This window comes from Diaphorina citri, unplaced genomic scaffold (genome assembly GCF_000475195.1).
Source record: "Diaphorina citri unplaced genomic scaffold, Diaci psyllid genome assembly version 1.1 scaffold33, whole genome shotgun sequence".
NCBI lineage: Eukaryota > Metazoa > Arthropoda > Insecta > Hemiptera > Psyllidae > Diaphorina > Diaphorina citri.
The window spans coordinates 326,165-348,752 of record NW_007377470.1 but is presented as its reverse complement, the minus strand read 5'-3'; the positions used below and the strand labels follow the sequence as shown (position 1 = coordinate 348,752).

General features: G+C 34.4%; 1 protein-coding gene across 1 annotated transcript in view; it reads right to left on the bottom strand.

Moving 5' to 3' along the window:
* LOC103511514 (A disintegrin and metalloproteinase with thrombospondin motifs 18) overlaps window positions 1-22,588 on the bottom strand; it is a 77,416-nt gene that overhangs the window by 8,649 nt on the left and 46,179 nt on the right. The window contains exons 2-10 of the mRNA XM_026825183.1: window positions 17,003-17,155; window positions 8,829-8,892; window positions 8,008-8,252; window positions 7,718-7,801; window positions 5,340-5,529; window positions 4,404-4,536; window positions 4,009-4,095; window positions 3,352-3,430; window positions 1,802-1,944 (exon numbers count right to left, since the gene is read on the bottom strand). Coding sequence (XP_026680984.1) covers window positions 1,802-1,944; window positions 3,352-3,430; window positions 4,009-4,095; window positions 4,404-4,536; window positions 5,340-5,529; window positions 7,718-7,801; window positions 8,008-8,252; window positions 8,829-8,892; window positions 17,003-17,083 — 1,106 coding nt within the window. The 5' untranslated portion in view covers window positions 17,084-17,155. The remainder of the gene's footprint in view (window positions 1-1,801; window positions 1,945-3,351; window positions 3,431-4,008; window positions 4,096-4,403; window positions 4,537-5,339; window positions 5,530-7,717; window positions 7,802-8,007; window positions 8,253-8,828; window positions 8,893-17,002; window positions 17,156-22,588) is intronic.

Here is a 22,588-nt window from a genome sequence, read left to right as displayed (position 1 = left end):
ATATCCCCTATTAATTGTAATGTAAAGGTGCATGCTACTGACAACAAACTAATGTGTTTTAACCAAACTTCTACTTTTCACACAAAAAAAGACCTCTGAAGAGACCCTATTAAGACTTTCTAGCTTAACACGTGTTTTTACTAACAAAATTTACTGTTTGAAGAAGCTGTGCATTTTTTCCCGTGTGGCATAAATAAAGTTGTCTTGTGATCATAAAAGTTACCTCTACGTTTTCTACATTCAAACCCCTTTCTATCACCTATCCAGCCAACTTCTATCACCTACCTTTTTGAACCATAATTTGATGGATTCAGAAAATAATATTTCTACATGCACCTAGGTATAATTATTGAACATTTAAGAAACCTCAAATAGACCCCTGTATTTCTGAATCTTAAGATCATTTACAAACTTTAAGACAGGTACGTATAGTTAAAGAATAATTACTTAGTAATATAATGTAATGACTCAATGAGTAGATAATGATATTAAGAAAAATAAAGATGAGTTACTGGACAGATTACGGGAAGAGTGATAGAAATGGAAGACGGAGAAAATAACCTTTGAAAACAACTCTTACCCATTTTCATTTAAAGATACATTAAATTTAAAGGATCAAACCTTTCTAATTTTACACATTACACATTAGAAATTAGACTAATGAAGTCTTTTAAATAAAGAGAGGAAAAGAACATAGAAGATAGGTGTAAAATAGGCTGAAATAATAAATAATGAAGAAACAATAACAATAAAGCATCAAGTTTAATGTACTAAATAGGTAGAGGTACGTATACCCATGCTACAATAGATAGATGCCTACTTAAAGTGTTACCTAAGGAGGTAGTAATACTAAAATAAATTTGATAGCGAAATTATACCTTTTAAAATCAGAATAACCAACGTTTTGGTAGGTGGTACCGAATTTGCTTACGTTGTCGGCATTTGGTTTAATAACCAAATGCCAAACACATTGACACATATTGGAGGCACACTTCTTTAAACTTAACAAAGAAATAATAAATCAAAATTTAGACATTCAGATCCCAAATTTCGATTGGTTATTTCTTAGGACTTAGTTTAATTACGAAATATGACTTCAGGCATTGCTGAAACAACTTATTTCAACAGATTGATTTATGGTTTGAATGTTGGTTGGTTGGTTTGTTTGTTTGTTTGTTGGTTAGTTTGTTTAAAGAAAAAGAAGGGGGGGGGGGTGTAAAATAGGCTGAAATAATAAATGATGAAGAAACAATAACAATAAAGCATCAAGTTTAATGTACTAAATAGGTAGAGGTACGTACGTATACCATACCCATGCTACAATAGATACGTGCCTACTTAAAGTGTTACCTAAGGAGGTATTAATACTAAAATAAATTTGATAGCGAAATTATACCTTTTAAAACCAGAATAACCAACGTTTTGGTAGGTAGGTACCGAATTTGCTTACGTTGTCGGCATTCGGTTCAATAACATATCGGAGGCACACTTTTTTTTACGGCTTTCTTTTAAGTGGCAGGGTTCTCCTAGAGGAGCTCTTCCACCCAACCACTAAATTTTTCTTTTACTGTGAGCCTTTTTGCCTCCACCCAACACACTTCTGAATTTAAACTTAACAAAGAAATAATAAATCAAAATTTAGGAATTTAGATCCCAAATTTCGATTGGTTAATTCTTAGGACCTAGTTTAATTACGAAATATGACTTCAGCCATTGCCGAAACAACTTGTTTCAACAGATTAATTTATGGTATGGTTGGTTTGTTTGTTTGTTGGTTTGTTTATTTTAATCTAATACTTACTTGGTCACAGCTACAGCTATATCGTACACGGGAAGTCGCCTCTCGCGGAACAAATATTTACCCATGTCGGTCAAAGCTGCGGCAGAATCGATTGCGTCCCTACCCACTCGATTGCGCTCCAAGTAGGGAGTAGCATCTCTGCCCTAAAATAAACGGGAAATTCATTACAAATGTTGTTATGAAAAGATTCGAATACTATTCTGCTCTTTGGTCTGATGATTGTGCCCTGAGCGGTATCGAAAGATCACCAATTAAATACCTTTTTAAGGTCCGGGTCCATAAGGTGATTTTAAACTCCGTTTAATTTTTAATCTTGGCTTAAGCAATTTGATTGACTAAATAATTTGATTTTTTTTGTTTTGGTCTTGAAGAGTGACCGAAACGGACACATTTCATCGTCATAAATTTATTATTTATTTAAGTATCATAAAGATTAGAAATACTAAGAAAACTTTTCGCCAGTACAAGTCTTTAATAGTAGAATATTTATTAATTAGTGCAAAAAGTTTTAATGCTAGGTGCCTCACCTGTATCCATCATAATCGACGATAACTAAAATTTCAGGATAAATGACGTAAGGGGCCTCTCTCTTTGTCCTCATCAGCCTGTAGTTATTTGGAAGACGTTAGTACCTACGTGTCATTGGCCTATCATTCTAGCAGTTTGTTAGATGGGATTACGATCATTTAGAATTGTGTGGGAATTATTATTGGGGATGTAAGCATTCAGAGTAAAATTATTATTATCAGGAATTATTAGAATCTTGGAAATGTAAAGAAGTCATGCACATTCATATCTGAAAAGGCAAGTGAAACGAAAAATGACAGGGAAAGAAGAAATTTGTGTATAGTGGTTCATTTGTAAGACTCTGCCATTTAAGTTGAATTAAAGCTCTTTGATTTGACGTCAATTTGGGACACCAGTAGCATTTCAGAGCTTTTTAATAAATAAATTCCGGGGCGTTATTTGTCACACAGTAAAATTTTCAGATGAACCACCATAAAAACCTGAAAAGAAAAATTTACAAGGGCAATAAATTTAAAGCTCTTTGATTTGACGTCAATTTGGGACACCAGTAGCATTTCAGAGCTTTTTAATAAATAAATTCCGGGGCGTTATTTGTCACGCAGTAAAATTTTCAGATGAACCACCATAAAAACCTGAAAAGAAAAATTTACAAGGGCAATAAATGAAGACTACTTTTCGGTAGCTTTAGCGCATTGCATAGTCAAGATGAGATCGTTGCAGCTAGTAGATCGTAGGTTTTGATGAGTTAACAGTTGGATGAAGTTGATGATAGTTTAAGGGGAAAGTTTTCATCCAAGGCATCCACAGAGTTGAAACAAGAAGTTGGTTCTCATCACCCATATCCATATCTCGGGTCACTACTTACCTAACCCGAGCGAAGTAACTGTCGCCATTAACGGAGTCGTGTAAATGTGGTTTTTATCAAAGATATAACTCTGTGTTGACTTGGAAAGGTCTTTGGCATGAAATTTATTATTAAAAATGTTTTTCGTCGTGGCGTAAAAGAAGGGGGACTTGGAAACCATTTTGGGTGTCGTAAAAAAACTATTAAATGGCGACTTGGTTGTTACGGACGTCCAATAGTTGTTGCCCCAGGCATATCTAAAAATTAAACGTTAATAGACAAAGGTAAATTAACAACGTGAACTTGAGAAGACTTTATTTGAGGAAAATGATGAAATCAGGAAAAGGATATTTTGAGAGTAGGGGGTGTAAATATGGATCTAATAAATAATCCATATTTTGGAAGGTAGATAAAGGAATTATATTTCAAGAAAAACTGAAACCAGGGTGCATCCGAATTTCCTTAGGTACTTAAAAATCTACTAATAATATCGTACTAGGTAAAATGTGTTTGTGTAAGACTTGTAAGAGTGAATTAAAAACTTGAGTGATAAAACTATAGATATTATGTGAATACAAAACAATCACCAATTAAAAAAAGTGGACCTAATCAAAGTACCCACGCAAATACCAGTGTTCGACTTACAAAGCAAAAGGGAAATTTGTCGAACCAAACGGGCCCAAAATTTCCTTGGCCTTTTCACTCAATAATAAGAGAATGAAAGCTCCAAAAGTGTAGCTACCTTTGTCTATGTCTAAATTTACTAAAGTGGCCCCAAAATCTCTATTCCCTTTTCACTCATTAATGTAAAATTTGGAGATTTCTCATTATTTACCTGTTATCTGGATCGTCATTTCTCCTCAGATACGTGGGAGTGTTTTGTGAGTAATCAGGGATTATGTTTTCATGCTCTGCCTGACATCTTCCTCCAGAACAAAACTGTAATAGAAATGAAACCTTGTTTTAGTAACTGGTAGCTTTTCGTTGTAAACCCCAATTGAATTCCTCTCAATTCGTAGATTCTTATAAGCTTGACCCATCTTTTGGAGCTCTTTGCCCCTACACGTCTTGAAGAGTGACCGAAACGGACACATTTCATCGTCATAAATTTATTATTTATTTAAGTATCATAAAGATTAGAAATACTAAGAAATCTTTTCGCCAGTACAAGTCTTTAATAGTAGAATATTTATTAATTAGTGCAAAAAGCTTTAATGCTAGGTGCCTCACCTGTATCCATCGTAATCGACGATAACTAAAATTTCGGGATAAATGACGTAAGGGGCCTCTCTCTTTGTCCTTGAGGACCGTTTAGTCCTCTTCTTTTTCGTATACGTGGGCATTGCATCGGGTTCCATGAAAGCTGTGAATGAAAAAAATCACCATCAAATTTAAGTAGGTTTAAACATGTAAAAATCAAACCAATTCTAAACTGTCTCTTTAGCTTTAGCTTGAACAGATTTCCTCTAGAAGTCTAGAGTACCAAGTCTGCTGTTTGCATAATTGAAACTGAAACCTTGAATGGAAAACCATACATTGTGTTGAAAGCCGAAGGGAAATTTTGTATGAACGCCTGGTATCTTACCGTTTAGTCCTCTTCTTTTTCGTATACGTGGGCATTGCATCGGGTTCCATGAAAGCTGTGAATGAAAAAAATCACCATCAAATTTAGGTTTAAACATGTAAAAATCAAACCAATTCTAAATTGTCTCTTTAGCTTGAACAGATTTTCTCTAGAATACCGAGTCTGCTGTTTGCATAAGGGTAATTGAAAGTGAAAATTACTCACACCTATTGAAACCTTGAATGGAAAACCATACATTGTGTTGAAAGCCGAAGGGAAATTTTGTATGAACGCCTGGTATCTTTGAGTATGCAATGTGCAAGGCCATCTGTACTCACTATGAGTTACAGGCATCTCCACTATTATGTATGGTCCTACATCTTCTTTATCTATTATTTTGCATTATTAAAATTTGTATTTGTAATACTATGAGTTACAGGCATCTCCACTATTATGTATGGTCCTACATCTTCTTTATCTATTATTTTGCATTATTAAAATTTGTATTTGTAATTTATTTATTTATTTATTTTAAAGTGCATAAAATACAGATCATTGATACGAGATTTTCTTTGTCAATGCTTGGAATCAAACGCTCTTACCATAATCGCTTAAGTCAGGACTGTGCGCGCTATTCCGTCGGTAAACAATATGCTGATGATGTACAAAGTCCTTGTTTCCTAAAGTTACGTTGGCAGGTAAACTGTCCTCTTGACTATTGGCATCTAGAGCGTGTTTCCTGACGTGGGATGGAATTGGTTTGACAACCAAATCATGCCCGATCGTTCCTTCCTGAAATGAGAAAACGAGATGGAAATTTTAATGGGGCATTTATTCTTTGTGTCCAATTTGCCAAGGTGAGTCGAAACTGCATACGACTGCATTAAAACCGCTATATTTTCATCTAGGTATACATTTTTATAGACAATAAAGTATCAATAATGTCTTTATTTCGCATTATTTACCTCCATTTTTATTCTTATTTTATGGTAAAAACTGCTATAGTAACAGTACAGATAAGATATTTATTCCACAATATAAGCTTATGAACAGATATAATCCTCGGAATCAGGATTTTACGAGTTTAGAAGACAACCAATCAATTGCAGGTAATAAAGTAATGTAGATATCGGCGACCTACAGTATTTTAATACCCTACATAACCCACAATGCATAACAGCATTATTATGATGTAAATCATGAATATTATTAATTGATTATTACTAAACTCTTTCGTCCCTTGATTTTTAACTGGTTTTCTTCTTGATTTTTTCTTTTATTATTTTTTCATTTTGTAGAATGACTCTCTTGTTGAAAATTTTGCACATTAGAAAAGTTACTTCACTCAAAAAGCAGGGTTAGGTCCTTCTTAATAATTATTATTCTATTTTATTCGTAGAGTAGGTACCTATTCTATTCCAGTTTTTATCATACCATGCAGATTATGCAGACACAATAACCAATATGAATCTCGGATTAGAAGAGTACCTAAGAGGTTAAGAATTAGATCATGCTAGACACCAAGAGACACTGGATAGGTATTGTTCAATGAATTATCTATCATATTTCACATTTTTATTATTATCATTATCATACATTTTTTTTTTTCTTTTTTTTTAGATAGATAGAAGGCTGAGACATGTATCCAACCACTCATTTGAATAAGAGACGAGGATATGAAGACAGGTCTGTACATAGGAGTAACTTAATAGTCCAGAATATTCCAGATACTCCAGTTATCTCCTGTCATATTGATGACCCAAAACACCATCTTCCTCTTGGTAAATTTGAGAAATAAAATTGGTGGTTCAGTGAACTATAGAGCTTACTCAGAAAAAGGGTCCATTTTGTATTGAAATATTGATTTATTATTAATTATTAAATATTATTATTTTTATTCATTTTATTTTTATTTATTTTTTTTTTATGGTGAATTGCCAGACGGGTCAAATCCCAGTCGAAAGCATTGAATTTTATCCCTGAAGTACCCATTTTAGAATTTGACCACCATAATAGTAGCAGCCAACTACTAATGTAAAGGGATTCCAGCCCCGTCCATGATCTCAGGTAGGTACACCCTGTTACTCAGGCACCAATTCTATCAAGCCACATGTCACACTTCCAACGTCTGAACATATTACGAGGTAAACGTACTACCCTGTCACTGGAGACAAGTTGTTCATTAACCTCAAATTTAATCGAGACCTCTGGTTTGACAAGAAGAGTAGGCAACCGCAGAGACTTTAGCTTTGTGGTCTCCAAGTTTGGGGACTTTTTTAACCCGTTATTGCATGGCATCTAAACTGGTATACGCTTAACTTGACAAATTCAACCCTCCGCCAAAACTTGGAGAGATAGAAATATTTATAAAAATAATGCTGCTCTTTATTGCATGAGTGCTTGTACGAGTACAAGTACTACGAGTATTTATTAAAGGTTCCTTCAATATTTGAAAAAAAAAAAGTTTTGATGAATTTAATCGAGACCTCTGGTTTGACAAGAAGAGTAGGCAACCGCAGAGACTTTAGCTTTGTGGTCTCCAAGTTTGGGGACTTTTTTAGCCCGTTATTGCATGGCGTTTAAACTGGTATACGCTTAACTTGACAAATTCAACCCTCCGCCAAAACTTGGAGAGATAGAAATCTTTATAAAAATAATGCTGCTCTTTATTGCATGGGTGCTTGTACGAGTACAAATACTACGAGTATTTATTAAAGTTTCCTTTAATATTTGAAAAAAAAAAAAAGTTTTGATAGCATTCCTTTATAAAAACCTATCTATCAAAGAAGCTCTTGAAAATTAGATTATTCTCGAGAAGCTAAAAGACAATATTCTGTTCCTACCAATTTCAAATACAAAACCATATCAAAGAAGCTCTTGAAAATTAGATTATTCTCGAGAAGCTAAAAGACAATATTCTGTTCCTACCAATTTCAAATACAAAACCAGACGACTGAAATAAAGTTGTTAACCAACTTACCATAAGTAACGTTCCATCATGTTTATCTCGCAGTAGAAGAATAGCAGCCTGATTAAATTCATCTTGATAGGTATCACCGAGGAACTATTTCCAAAAACTGATTAATTTGTCCTCCCTAGACTAAATTTTAATTCAAAGTTGAAATTTAACCAATGAATCAAACAATCTGAAAGGCCAAAAAATTTTTATCAAATTTTGGTCCTGTTCAACTATCTATCAAAAGTAGCGCATATTGTGTACGTAGGTACTTTTTTTTCATTTTGGCCTTATGTGGTACAAAATGTCTTAACATGTAGCAATGCAACACGTAGGTATCTAGGTTCGGCAATGAACATTTTTAATTTATCCTTAAATAAACTATCTGACTTTTGTAAATTTAAATTTAGATTCTGTCCGAAAGCGCTAAATTTTAGCACTTTGGAGTCATCTTCACTCGTCTTCTCCTTGGTCCTTCTGCTGCCCCCTCCTCCATCGTCCAGATTTCCAATCTCTCGTTTCCGTATCGAGTGGATTTTGACGACTTCATACTCCGGAACTGCGGGGAGAAAGAGGAACACGGTCAGCACAGATTATTGTCCCAAACAGTCACCAAATAGAATGGCACGGTCTACATTTCCTACATTACAGAACTACTGATCTAGTTGTGAATACATTCACCTATCAGACGATAATATATGACCATGTGTTTTGTACTCGGTACTCTATATTACGAACTATCTATGCTGATGAAACTGTTTGACTGGCTTTTTAGAGATTGTCTCGACCACTGCATAAATTATTGGGAGCTCGTGTGAGTATAAATACAAATGGAAGCCATTTATGAAATATCTTTATTATAAAGACCTAATTGGCTGTTTCTTTTGCTTCTCCGGCTTGTAATGGACCATTTATCGTTTAATGGATGAATAGATATATGACATATTCAGCTGTAGGGGCACTAATCTTTGAATTATTTGGTTTTTAAGAAGAGCGGAATATAAAATAAGGCCATCTTTGCTGAAAAATCAACCAGCATCTTTACAAAGTTGAACCCAAGAGCCAAAATGACAGCTGGTTCAAAGACAAAGTTTGGATAGTGAGTTCTGTGATGATGAAAATAAAGAAATCTTACCTGAAGAATGATGCTCAACGTGGAATACATTTCGCAAGTCATCTGTGCTCATATGCCGGTGTAACTGAAACAGAAACAACAATTTTGAAATGATGAAAATTGATTTGAACTGCAATAAGTTTGTCCTATGGTCTCACATTTTCAACAGAAGAAAAGTAACTTCTTGGAATTAGGATTCTAGACAGCCAAAAGGATAAAAGTCTAGAAGAAAAAAAAATCTGCACTTTTTTCTCTGAGCTTTGACATTTAAAAAGAACATGCTCATAAAGTTGGAAACGTGGAATACATTTCGCAAGTCATCTGTGCTCATATGCCGGTGTAACTGAAACAGAAACAACAATTTTGAAATGATGAAAATTGATATGAACTGCAATAAGTTTGTCCTACGGTCTCACATTTTCAACAGAAGAAAAGTAACTTCTTGGAATTAGGATTCTAGACAGGCAAAAGGGTAAAAGTCTAGAAGAAAGAAAAAAAATCTGCACTTTTTTCTCTGAGCTTTGACATTTAAAAAGAACATGCTCATAAAGTTGGGAGCATCAGTTGTAGTGTTCACGATTCTCAAACTTCACATCTCAGAAGGTAAACAAGAGAATCAATAAGATCATAATAAATATCAAGTCATATCTTTGTACCATATTAACCTTGCATTCTGTATGTTGTCCTCAGGAAATAGCCTAAAACGAAACGTGAAATGCAGTTGTAGTGTTCACGATTCTCAAACTTCACATCTCAGAAGGTAAACAAGAGAATCAATAAGATCATAATAAATATCAAGTCATATCATTGTACCATATTAGCCCTGCATTCTGTATGTTGTCCTCAGGAAATAGCCTAAAACGAAACGTGAAATTAAAGAAGAGTCTTTAAAAGAGTCCCTCTTACTCAGAAGAGTAAAACTCTTTCAAGAGGAGACATTTCCTTTCATCAAACAGTAATATTGAATGAAGAGCCTCTAAGAAAATTATGTGTGTTGATAACACACATAATTTACATTGTGTAGTTGTACCGTAAAGATAAGTATTATAAACTTAAATACCAGTGTTCCTGTATACGAGCAGTAAAGCCTTTGAAGGCATTGGTCTTACTGGTACGAACTTCCTTAATTTGAAAGAAGATTTTCTCGTTCCTTATCCCTATCTTGTACGTTCACACAGGGATGCCAACGAATGATGAAAATTGATATGAACTGCAATAATTTTGTCCTATGGTCTCACATTTTCAACAGAAGAAATATCCCAGCAGGATAGACAAGGGATAATTCTATTCTATTCACACGTTCCTGTCAGTATTGGACTAAAATCACCTTCAGCACAGCAGGGTTAATGGAGGTTTACTTTTCCACTCGCTAATTTTTTTTGTTGACATAATTATTTACATTGACGGAATGAACTTGTTTCGTATTTCATTATGAGATAAGACGACCTTGGTATCTCAAGACACAAGATTTGATTTAGAACGCCTCAGGTACTTGGAGATTTGGTGAGTGCTATGGTGTTCCTTTCATGAATTATGTAGGTGCTACACCTCACAATTAGGTGTATTAGTCTTTCACCTATATTTAGTTGGATCGTTTTGCTCTCTTTGAACAATATCTATCTCAACGCGAGTAGATTAGATATTGGCTATTAAGGTTGTTTAGAATCATAGATTTCAAATAAAGACAGGAAAAAAGAAGGGGTACAACGTAACTACACATTTAAGTTACAGCACCGTAACTTACAGAAATTTGGCACAGGAGTTCCAACATAGTGTAAATTTGTATCTAGAGAGAAACAATTAATACATACCTATTTAACTGCTCTGATACTGTAGGTATTTAACTCATTCAAAGAAACCTATGTTATATTGTTATATACGAGTACAATGCGTAAGAAAATACGGATTCGAAGCATAAACCACAGACAAGGATACCACAATCTGAAAGATTTCATCATCCCTTGGCTAATTATTATAATATTAAGTACCTAGGTATTTAAACAAGTAGCATGTAAGGGGTTACCCTTTTAACCTACTGAGGTCATAGAATCATACTCTATAACATATCGTAAAAACTTCGAGTGCCTTCCAAAGTTGTCTTCTAAACTTAAAAAAAAGTCCATTATAAAATTTTCCAAATGAGACAACTAATTTACACGTGACTTTTTTTCCGAAGTTGAAATAATCAAATGTTCTTCACTATCTTAAAAACCGCCACATAAAATTATGTATAATTTGTTCGTGTAGTCTTGGACAGGCTAAAAAATACACTATGTAATATATTTTTTATGGCAAAAACAAGCAGTTGCCCATTCCCAATGATGTCTGGTGAATAAATGGCAAAGTGCAAAGCCTCTGCGCCCTGTGATTCTCTACTGCCCATTATCTACTCAAATCTACTACCAATCAGGAGTTACGCTTTGTAGACCCGTTTATTTTGTTTCCCTTTAACTCTTGTGGGAAGCCCAGAAAGGAACTATTTCCAAAAACTGATTAATTTGTCCTCCCTAGACTAAATTTTAATTCAAAGTTGAAATTTAACCAATGAATCAAACAATCTAAAAGGCCAAAAAAAATCATCAAATTTTGGTCCTGTTCAACTATCAATCAAAAGTAGCGCATATTGTGTACGTACTTTTTTTTCATTTTGGCCTTATGTGGTACAAAATGTCCCTGTCTTAACATGTAGCAATGCAACACGTAGGTATCTGTTATCACATCATCAGAAACACCTGAGTTAAAACCTTGCAACCACGTGTATCATTAGCACTTTTGAAGGTGATCCAATGCAAAATCGTAAATCCTTATAATGTATGCACACTAGCCTTTCCTTTGGATTCGATTAGAGTTCACGATCACCAGCCAAGAAACCCAGGTTTTAATTTAAATTTATTATATCGACTTACCTACCTGATTGGTTGTTTTATATCTGGTCTCGTCATTAATTGTTACAGACGGAGAGTTATTTGTCGATAAAAAAAAAGAGAAGAAAAAAGAGTAAGAAAAAGCAGAAGAAGAAGAAGAAGAAGAATTTTCACGATCACCAGCCAAGAAACCCAGGTTTTAATTTAAATTTATTATATCGACTTACCTACCTGATTGGTTGTTTTATATCTGGTCTTGTCATTAATTGTTACAGACGGAGAGTTCTTTGTCGATAAAAAAAAGAGAAGAAAAAAGAGTAAGAAAAAGCAGAAGAAGAAGAAGAAGAAGAAGAGGAAAGATAAGAAAAAGAAATCCACGTCCTAGAGTTTATTGAGCAATGGTATTTAGTGGCAATCGCTTCTTGATTTCAGTATGCCTGTGCAATTATCGTCCAAATCGTTTATCAAGAAAGAGGGAAAAAATATGTACCTAATTATGAAAACGAAGAAAATGTACTCGTAGGTAAAATTACATTATACGCATACGAGACGAGAATATTATTGAATATGAATATTGAAAAATTGAATATTGAATACTGGAGTGGCTTCCGGTAGTGTAAGGTGCTTGGCATCCATGCCAGTGGAATATTAATATTCTGATCAATTGACCAAAGACATCGGGCATACGTTGCCGAATAGCTGGGTGCGATCTGATGACCGTAGCCAACCAATAACCATTAGCTACATAATAATATAACCTACAGCCTTACTAATATACATATATATATACATACTTCTACCTTGTACCTACAGCTTACGGATCAAGAGCCAAAAAATATTTAATGACGGTTTTTTTCTCTGTGAAATAATTGTTGTGTACCTCCCCTTTATGATGATATCCCGGAAGCTTTTTTTATTACCTAAAATATTGGATTTTTACATTTCTATTCCAATTGTCCATTGTTTTTTTACAAGCTTAAAACAAAGCTATTACAATGATTTGTGCTGTATGGGAGGTAGTTGAGAAGAAAAAATATCTCCAGACGTCAAATTTCTGACGGTTTTTTTCTCTGTGAAATAATTGTTGTGTACCTCCCCTTTATGATGATATCCCGGAAGCTTTTTTTATTACCTAAAATAAAATTTACAAACACATTAAAACAAAAAATCCGCGTGGGTTGTAAATTTTAGATGAATTATGAGATATTGAAAAAGTTTCTTGACTTGAAGCTTGTTTCTTGTTTTGACATTGCATTTGCATGTACTAGTATCTTCTTGATTAACTTGTACCACATTATCAATCGCTTTTAGACGCGTGTACCTCCGTGTAAATTGAAAAAGAAGATATTGATCTGCCATCTTGTCTTGAAGATATAACAGATACACCACAAAGATGATTCAAACCCTTTAACTCTTGAACTTGAACCTTGGAGCGGAAAATATTTTTAGATTCATCCCATAAAATGTTAAAATATACAAGACCTTGGTTGGATGCAGGAATTAAATGGATTTTCCAGTCTCAACTCATCCGGACAGTTTAAACAAAGTATTTTATTCTATTCTGAGGGACATGATCTCTGGACTGTAAGAAGACATGATAGGTCAAGGACAAAGCCAGCTCACCAATTCATTACGAACCCTCGATTTAAATATAACAATTGATGGTAAACACACAGGTTCTCATGTACAAATACGTTTACCCTTTAATCCAGTGGATTTGAGACTATTATGAAATATCTTATCATGTGGAACCAATGAATCAATGAAAGATTTATTTTCTTTGAAAACTGAATGGAAGTAAAATTATTCATCGATCGTAGGTTAATCTTATCTATCTAGAAGTAGGAAGGAAAGATGGGAAGGTAAGAAGATCAAGTTATCTTTTACCTTTCACAGCTCTTCATCACACTGCCACCCTTTGGTGCGGAGACTCAAATGATTAGTGCACTAAGAGAACCCAAACAAACTAAGAGAATCAGATCCTTGAATTTTTTGAATAGATACTTATCTTTTACCTTTCACAGCTCTTCATCACACTGCCACCCTTTGGTGCGGAGACTCAAATGATTAGTGCACTAAGAGAACCCAAACAAAATAAGAGAATCAGATCCTTGAATTTTTTGAATAGATACTCTGAAATGGAATTTGGGTATAGGCATACCGTCTATAACTGGCATCTTTGTCATCAGGAATCCCTATTGATGGGCGATGCATATATACGGCTGTCTAAAACTACTTTGAAATGGAATTTGGGTATAGGCATACCGTCTATAACTGGCATCTTTGTCATCAGGAATCCCTATTGATGGGCGATGCATATACGAGTATATGGCTGTCTAAAACGTAAAACCCATGAAAAATGGTTTATGACAGAATAGACAAGAGACTTCATGTGAGTTCCATTGGCACTCATGCAATGATGAATGATGGTACTTACAGAATGAAATTACCTAGTCAGTACCCATGTTACAAAAACAATTATCACATGTACCTTAGTTCCTTCTTTAGCAGACTATGTAATGTTATATTACCAAGTGGAATGTTCAATTGCTCATTCACTCTAGGTATTTATGTTTACGATACCATTTTCATTACATAATAATCATTTATCATGCTTCTAGGCAAATATTTTACAGCGGAATCGTAAAAATAATATTGATTTTCATCATAAAACCTCTAGTTCTCGCCAAGATATTTTCATTTGTTTCGCCATATTTACAACAAAAGCCGTTTTGATATGCCTGGAGAGGTACTTAATGATATAATGTATTGACGGAAATTCTCTTCCAAGGGTATGTCAAAAGGAACAATATACAAATTACGAGTTGTAATAAGGATGGTGGAGGCTTCAACTTTATTTTACGATGTCAAGGTTTACGTAGGTCAGTCCAAGAGAAGAATCTTATCTATTTAAACTATGTGATTCATTATTCTTCGATGTACAAAAGGAACAATATACAAATTACGAGTTGTAATAAGGATGGTGGAGGCTTCAACTTTATTTTACGATGTCAAGGTTTACGTAGGTCAATCCAAGAAAAGAATCTTATCTATTTAAACTATGTGATTCATTATTCTTCGATGTGTAGTTCTTATCAATTGAGGAAACAAAAAACGAGATTTGTTTTATCCAATTTTATTGAATGAGGAGAAAAACAAACTTTAAGTACTAAAATAAGGAGCTATTATATTCGCATTAGACAGGGGTTTGAAAATTCAAATGAAGATGAGGATCTCCCAAAATCTAAATTGTTTGATGGAACCGGATGTAAGTAGTAAAGAACTTATAAGATATTAGAATAGGTATCCATCTAGATACTTGCAAAATGGGGAAAATAAGACTGATGTATTAGATTTGAGTAATAGACATCATGGTATTTAAGGAAGAGAAGTTTACTCATCTGGGTTTTTATATTCTTGAGATCCTAGAACACCATCAAATTTTTGACCTCTGTGGAAATCAAATATGCATGAACCATAAAATGTCGGTGTAATGAAGTTTGTACGGATTGTGGCCTCGCTCTTGTGTCTTCTATCAAGGACTTTATCAAGCCAATCAATCAAGTATTTCTTGAGAAACGTTGCTGTCAAGTGTATTTGACAAATTAGAATCACTGACAGTGTGATGAGGTATTGGATATGAACGTATTTTCCATTGGCAATTGAAGTTATAAATACCAGTTCTCCATCGAGCACTAAAGTTAAAAGTCCCCGATTAGTCTTAGATGAAAAACTTCCTATTTTCCCCCAAGCAAGAATCTACCTCCTTGAGACAAAAGAGCGAATACGCAGTGAATAACTGACTATAATAACTTAACTTCAACTCAAAGAAAAATGGCGAAATTGAAAATCATCGAAGATTTTTTTTTCTTTCTTTTTTTTCTTGCATTGAGGGAGGATCAGCGGATATTCCTCAAGGGAAAAACTAAAATAGTACCTAAGTATTTTGTTAACCATGTGTATCACCGATATGTTCCTGGAATTTTCAAGTCAATCTTTTACCAACAGATGAAGAAAAAGAAGAAGAATGAGGAGGAGGAGGAGGAGGAGGAGAAGAAGAAGAAGAAGAAGAAGAAGAAGAAGAAGAAGAAAAAACATTTTGGAGAAGAAAAAGAAGGAGCAGAAACAATTAAAGCCATTTCCTTTTTAACTTTCTGTTTAGTCATAAAACCCTAAGATATGGAATATTGAATGGTTCAGGTTCTCTTTCTGGAATGATACAGATCTCAAGCCCCCTGTTAATCCTGTATAATAAAAGGGAAACACTGATGCCAAAATAAAAGTGAAAGGACTCCAAATGCATATTGTAAGAAACGGTGAGAAGTATCACCGATATGTTCCTGGAATTTTCAAGTCAATCTTTTACCAACAGATGAAGAAAAAGAAGAAGAATGAGGAGGAGGAGGAGGAGAAGAAGAAGAAGAAGAAGAAGAAGAAGAAGAAGAAAAAACATTTTGGAGAAGAAAAGGAGCAGAAACAATTAAAGCCATTTCCTTTTTAACTTTCTGTTTAGTCATGAAACCCTAAGATATGGAATATTGAATGGTTCAGGTTCTCTTTCTGGAATGATACAGATCTCTAGCCCCCTGTTAATCCTGTATAATAAATGGGAAACACTGATGCCAAAATAAAAGTGAAAGGATTCCAAATGGATACGAGTATTATAAGAAACGGTGAGAACACAAATGCTAATGCAAAACTTTTTAGGTTCACAATATTACAATTGTTATTAAACTCTTTTCCTCTATGAGTTGGAATATTGTAGCCAAATTCCACCCTCACTTTATTCAGATAAACTTGATTTCAGTATACTTACATGAGGCAGTTCCGTGTAATGAATTGAACCACTAACGTTAGGTTCGGCAATGAACATTTTTAATTTATCCTTAAATAAACTATCTGACTTTTGTAAATTTAAATTTAGATTCTGTCCGAAAGCGCTAAATTTTAGCACTTTGGAGTCGTCTTCACTCGTCTTCTCCTTGGTCCTTCTGCTGCCCCCTCCTCCATCGTCCAGATTTCCAATCTCTCGTTTCCGTATCGAGTGGATTTTGACGACTTCATACTCCGGAACTGCGGGGAGAAAGAGGAACACGGTCAGCACAGATTATTGTCCCAAACAGTCACCAAATAGAATGGCACGGTCTACATTTCCTACATTACAGAACTACTGATCTAGTTGTGAATACATTCACCTATCAGACGATAATATATGACCATGTGTTTTGTACTCGGTACTCTATATTACGAACTATCTATGCTGATGAAAATAAGAAGGTACCAATACATCACGGTATTAGAGTATAATCCCTTAAAAGCTGAATAACTTACGGTGTTGGATGTGAACACTTGACCCAGAAAGGCTACAAATAATCCAATATGTATGCTCCATATTGAAAATCCAATAACCATGTTTCAGTTTAAAGGCCAAGAAGGTTGGCAAGCGGAGAGACAGAATCTGGTAGGTATTTTGTAATCCCGTACCTGGAACAAAAAGTGAAAACTTGCAATTAGTACCTGATTTTTCAATGATAATTTTAATAGAATTACGATTAAGACTAAACGGATTAGTGATTAAAATAAAAATTTAAAGAACCCTCGATAACCTACATCAAAGATCGCTTAAATTTAATTCTTCAATATCAATGTAGGGTCACCAGATCAACAGTTGCTTCTGGAAACTTGGAATGAAGGAATTTCATTTGAAGTATCCCTATGTTTACTTAGTACATCACTGTATTTGTACTATTTATGTACATAATCCCTTAAATCTAATAGGCAGACCAGGAAAAGTTTACCAAATCAGGCTATTAAATTATCACTTTATCACATAAAACTATAGAAACCTTTATTAAAATTCATCTCTCCCTCTACGAGTGCATCATAAAACGATTCATGTATGAAGCCCCCTCACAAACCAAACTCGATGTATGAAAATTAGGACTTCTCGTAACATCAGTAAGTGGATCATGAATTCATGGATGAGTAGATGGTAATACACGTAAGTTAGTAAGTGATTAGTTTAAAGTTAAACCACTCTGTTCAGGCAATGTGTTTTGTAACTAAAATTTAATAACATAAGTGGTTAATTTCTACCATATAGGTATACATTGTACTCGTTTAAACTTTAAGTGAACGAACTCATGTGTCAATGTGTCATCGAAAAATTAGGAAGTTTTGGAGTTCTGATTTTATGAACTTTCTGGTGTTGGTTTCACGCTTCCTACATGATTTGGAGCTTAATTGCCAGTAACTCGTAACCTATGTCAATAATCCTACAGAGACCACCTAATTGGATGAACTTAAGGGTGTGTTTCAAATGTAGATCACTTTTTGTTCTGTTGCTCTCGCTTTGAATCAGACTATCAGAGCCATCTGGACCTTCTTCGCATCAAAGTAAATAAGTCTCAAGATCTTTGATGATATTGTTCCTTTTAAAATGGTAATTTTACTCATCAAAGTTTATGAGAATGTAATTTACGATTGTCTATGATGCAATTTAACGATGTTCTATGAATATCATCATATTTGTTAAAGACATCTACGCGGTATTATTGCTAAGGAGCTTTTAATAGGCACAAACCACTTTGCATAATGTAATGTACTGCTCGTAAATTTGAAGTTGCATTTTTCTTCAATTTTAGGGAAATGGACGTCCTTGGATGGACCATTTTTCAATTATCTCAAGTAGATTATAGATGATAATAAAATCATCTTGGGTATGTCAATTTTGAGTACCTAATCTACCAAAACAGAACTAAATATAGAAGGATTGCCAATATTCAAGCACAGTTTATCATACCTATTTAGGGAAATGGACGTCCTTGGATGGACCATTTTTCAATTATCTCAAGTAGATTATAGATGATAATAAAATCATCTTGGGTATGTCAGTTTTGAGTACCTAATCTACGAAAACAGAACTAAATATAAATGGATTGCCAATATTCAAGCACAGATTATCATCCTCATTTTAATACAAGTCAGCTCGATATCCCTAAATACTATGGAGACTTATAAATGCGACTGCGGAATTGTATCTAATCTTGAAAGAAGAACGTTTAAAGGTCGCCTCGGTAATTAAGCTCCTGACGTTTCCGACAAGGAACATTGTGGGTTCGAATCCTAGTTGTGGTAGAAAATGTTATTCTTATGTTTGAGATACAACCACAATCCAATACTCCTACGTAGTAACTTAGTGCTAGAATAGTGGTTATCACAGTTGCCTGGTAAGTAGGAGGCACCAGGTTCGTTGAAATTCAACTTGGCTTTCAACCCTGCTGTTGGAGTCCACTAATTTCACTATTTTTTCCTCTTAGACTCATCACTAGTATCAGGACAGAGGAGCTGTTTGAAGATGATCATTAGAATAGTGGTTATCACAGTTGCCTGGTAAGTAGGAGGCACCAGGTTCGTTGAAATTCAACTTGGCTTTCAACCCTGCTGTTGGAGTTCACTAATTTCACTATTTTTTCCTCTTAGACTCATCACTAGTATCAGGACAGAGGAGCTATTTGAAGATGATCACAGAATAGTGGCAACATTCCAAGCAATAAGTAATTGGAAATTGAAAAATAACGTAATGATGAGATTAATATCTTGCAACTACAACGGAAGATTGAATTTAACATTCATTTTCTAGGTGTTGTGGTTCTCGAGATAGAGCGATCAGTGTGTGAACTGTGAATGAGTGAATGGATCCTGTTCTTATAATATAAGATAACATGAACAAAGACTTCAAGTTTCCGAAGTTTCATATTTTAATTCTCAAACAACTTTGATATTGAGGGACATGATCTCTGGACTGTAAGAAGACATGATAGGTCAAGGACAAAGCCAGCTCACCAATTCATTACGAACCCTCGATTTAAATTTAACAATTGATGGTAAATACACAGGTTCTCATGTACAAATACGTTTACCCTTTAATCCAGGCACAGGAGTTCCAACATAGTGTAAATTTGTATCTAGAGAGAAACAATTAATACATACCTATTTAACTGCTCTGATACTGTAGGTATATTCAAAGAAACCTATGTTATATTGTTATATGTATACGAGTACAATGCGTAAGAAAATACGGATTCGAAGCATAAACCACAGACAAGGATACCGCAATCTGAAAGATTTCATCATCCCTTGGCTAATTATTATAATATTAAGTAGGTATTTAAACAAGTAGCATGTAAGGGGTTACCCTTTTAACCTACTGAGGTCATAGAATCATACTCCATAACATATCGTAAAAACTTCGAGTGCCTTCCAAAGTTGTCTTCTAATCTTAAAAAAAAAGTCCATCATTTAAAATTTTCCAAATGAGACAACTAATTTACACGTGACTTTTTTCCCGAAGTTGAAATAATCAAATGTTCTTTTGCACACCTAGACCATAAAAGGAATATTCCTACCAAATTTCAGCTTTCTAGGTGTTGTGGTTCTCGAGATAGAGCGATCAGTGTGTGAACTGTGAATGAGTGAATGGATCCTGTTCTTATAATATAAGATAACATGAACAAAGACTTCAAGTTTCCGAAGTTTCATATTTTAATTCTCAAACAACTTTGATATTGAGGGACATGATCTCTGGACTGTAAGAAGACATGATAGGTCAAGGACAAAGCCAGCTCACCAATTCATTACGAACCCTCGATTTAAATATAACAATTGATGGTAAACACACAGGTTCTCATGTACAAATACGTTTACCCTTTAATCCAGTGGATTTGAGACTATTATGAAATATCTTATCATGTGGAACCAATGAATCAATGAAAGATTTATTTTCTTTGAAAACTGAATGGAAGTAAAATTATTCATCGATCGTACGATCGTAGGTTAAATATAGTCATATCGGCCAAAACAAGATCCTCGTTTTTAATATGGCATAAAATTGATAAGCCCAGGAGGGGGCCTACGCCACGAAGATTGAGGAAACCGTTTTAACAAGGTCAAAGGGTGAATAAAAGTCGAGGAACGGAACCGAATCTACCAAAGTTAATATGGACATAAACAAAGTTTTTGCCCAATTACATACAGAGTGTTTATCTATCAGATTGTACCATTTCTACCACCTTCGCTCTTAGCTTCAATCGCCAAATTGATTTTAAGAAATATAAAAAATTGATTAAGATTGTCCGTGATTAATGCCAGGTTTTTCTCTGTTTAGACAACCAAACACGGGTTGCACATTTAATCATCAGCCTTGATAATTGGTGCTTATACCTTATACTATAAGCGACCCAGTAGATTGTGAATAAATATCCAATAAATCAGCCACGATAGATTTCATAAAGTCGCCATGAGAGATATAGGGGAAATTATCATTGACTGGTGAATCAAGTGGTGCTTATGAAGCGCATATCCTTCTTGGATAACCTGCAACCTTTTCACTCTCAACCATTCAGAGACAATAAAATTGTAGGAAAAGACCTTCCACTCTTCCGTCTAGGAATTTACTGTTAGCTTGGACTTGTATATGAATGACCACTTGATTAGCAACCAAGGTCATCATGCACGGTTTAACATACACTAAACCATCAAGATATTTGGGATTTGTATGTACACCGAAATGATACTCAATAACGTAAATTACCAGTGCGTAAGAATTGATCCTAATTCCCTCTATGTAGGTAGCTCACTTGATACTCATGTGAGGTCACCAAAAGGTTGACCTTCGCAATGAGATCGTTTTCATCATATTCATTGCTAAAGGTTAGGTACCTATAACTTTGATAAACAACATACATGTACAAAGTAATATTTACTAGAACTTTTCACATAAAGCCAAGAGCAATATCGGCGAAAAGAAATAAACAATACAAGTGGATATCATAAATCCGCGTGGTCATAACTCTCATAAACTCAATTAGTTCACGAGGTTTTAGGTTACTCGAGCTAGTATTTAATATTTGGACAATGAAATTTTCACAAATCAAGGATCAAGACTTTCCCTGTGAGGTATGATTTATACTAGGCACCTGCACAGCGGATAACAGCATCATTGTACCATACAGGCGAATTCTTTAAACATAAACTATCTTTAACTAATTTGATAACCTTCAGGTACCAGGGGAAATAATTGTAAAAATTACCTTGGTCTAATTACACCAGAAAATTACAAAAATTATTGATCTTCAAATATCACCATTAGGTTTGGCAGCATGGCAGCGAGACTAGCAACAAGTTACAAAGAACGAGATGCATTAGTCATTAAAGAGAACATAATTATTTCAATTCCTTATTAATGAGACAGGCATGCCCGGGAAAATTTATGCGAAGAATTAAAAGGTGGAGTGTAACGTCCAACAATAAAACTCGAGAAAAATAAATTAATGGAAAACAACAAAGGTAGGAATTTATTAGTGTCTTTTAAAAAGGAATAAACGTGAATTAGAGAAAATGAGATTTCAAATACAGAATGTCTAGTTTCCAGCAATAAACAATCAAAAATCTATCTAACATTTAATTTTGAACCCTTACCTATCTTACTATTGGGCTATCTACTAAGAAACCATGAGTATAGGTAGATATATATAACTTACGTTTCTAATTCAGTAAGTTCAGTTTTAATCTTCGGCAATCAGACACACATACAATTTTTCAATAACATAGTGTTTTATATTCATTGATTCTCTGGGAAACTGTTCAGCAGGTCTCTTTTATTTTTCGCCACAGTGTGTTCCAACAGTCTGCTATTATCCATTATGCTACGAGTAGGTAGGTGCTTGGTTGAAATTTTGTGAATTTGTCTATGAAGCACCCGGTACCAGTATAAGTTCAGTTTTAATCTTCGGCAATCAGACACACATACAATTTTTCAATAACATAGTGTTTTATATTCATTGATTCTCTGGGAAACTATTCAGCAGGTCTCTTTTATTTTTCGCCACAGTGTGTTCCAACAGTCTGCTATTATGC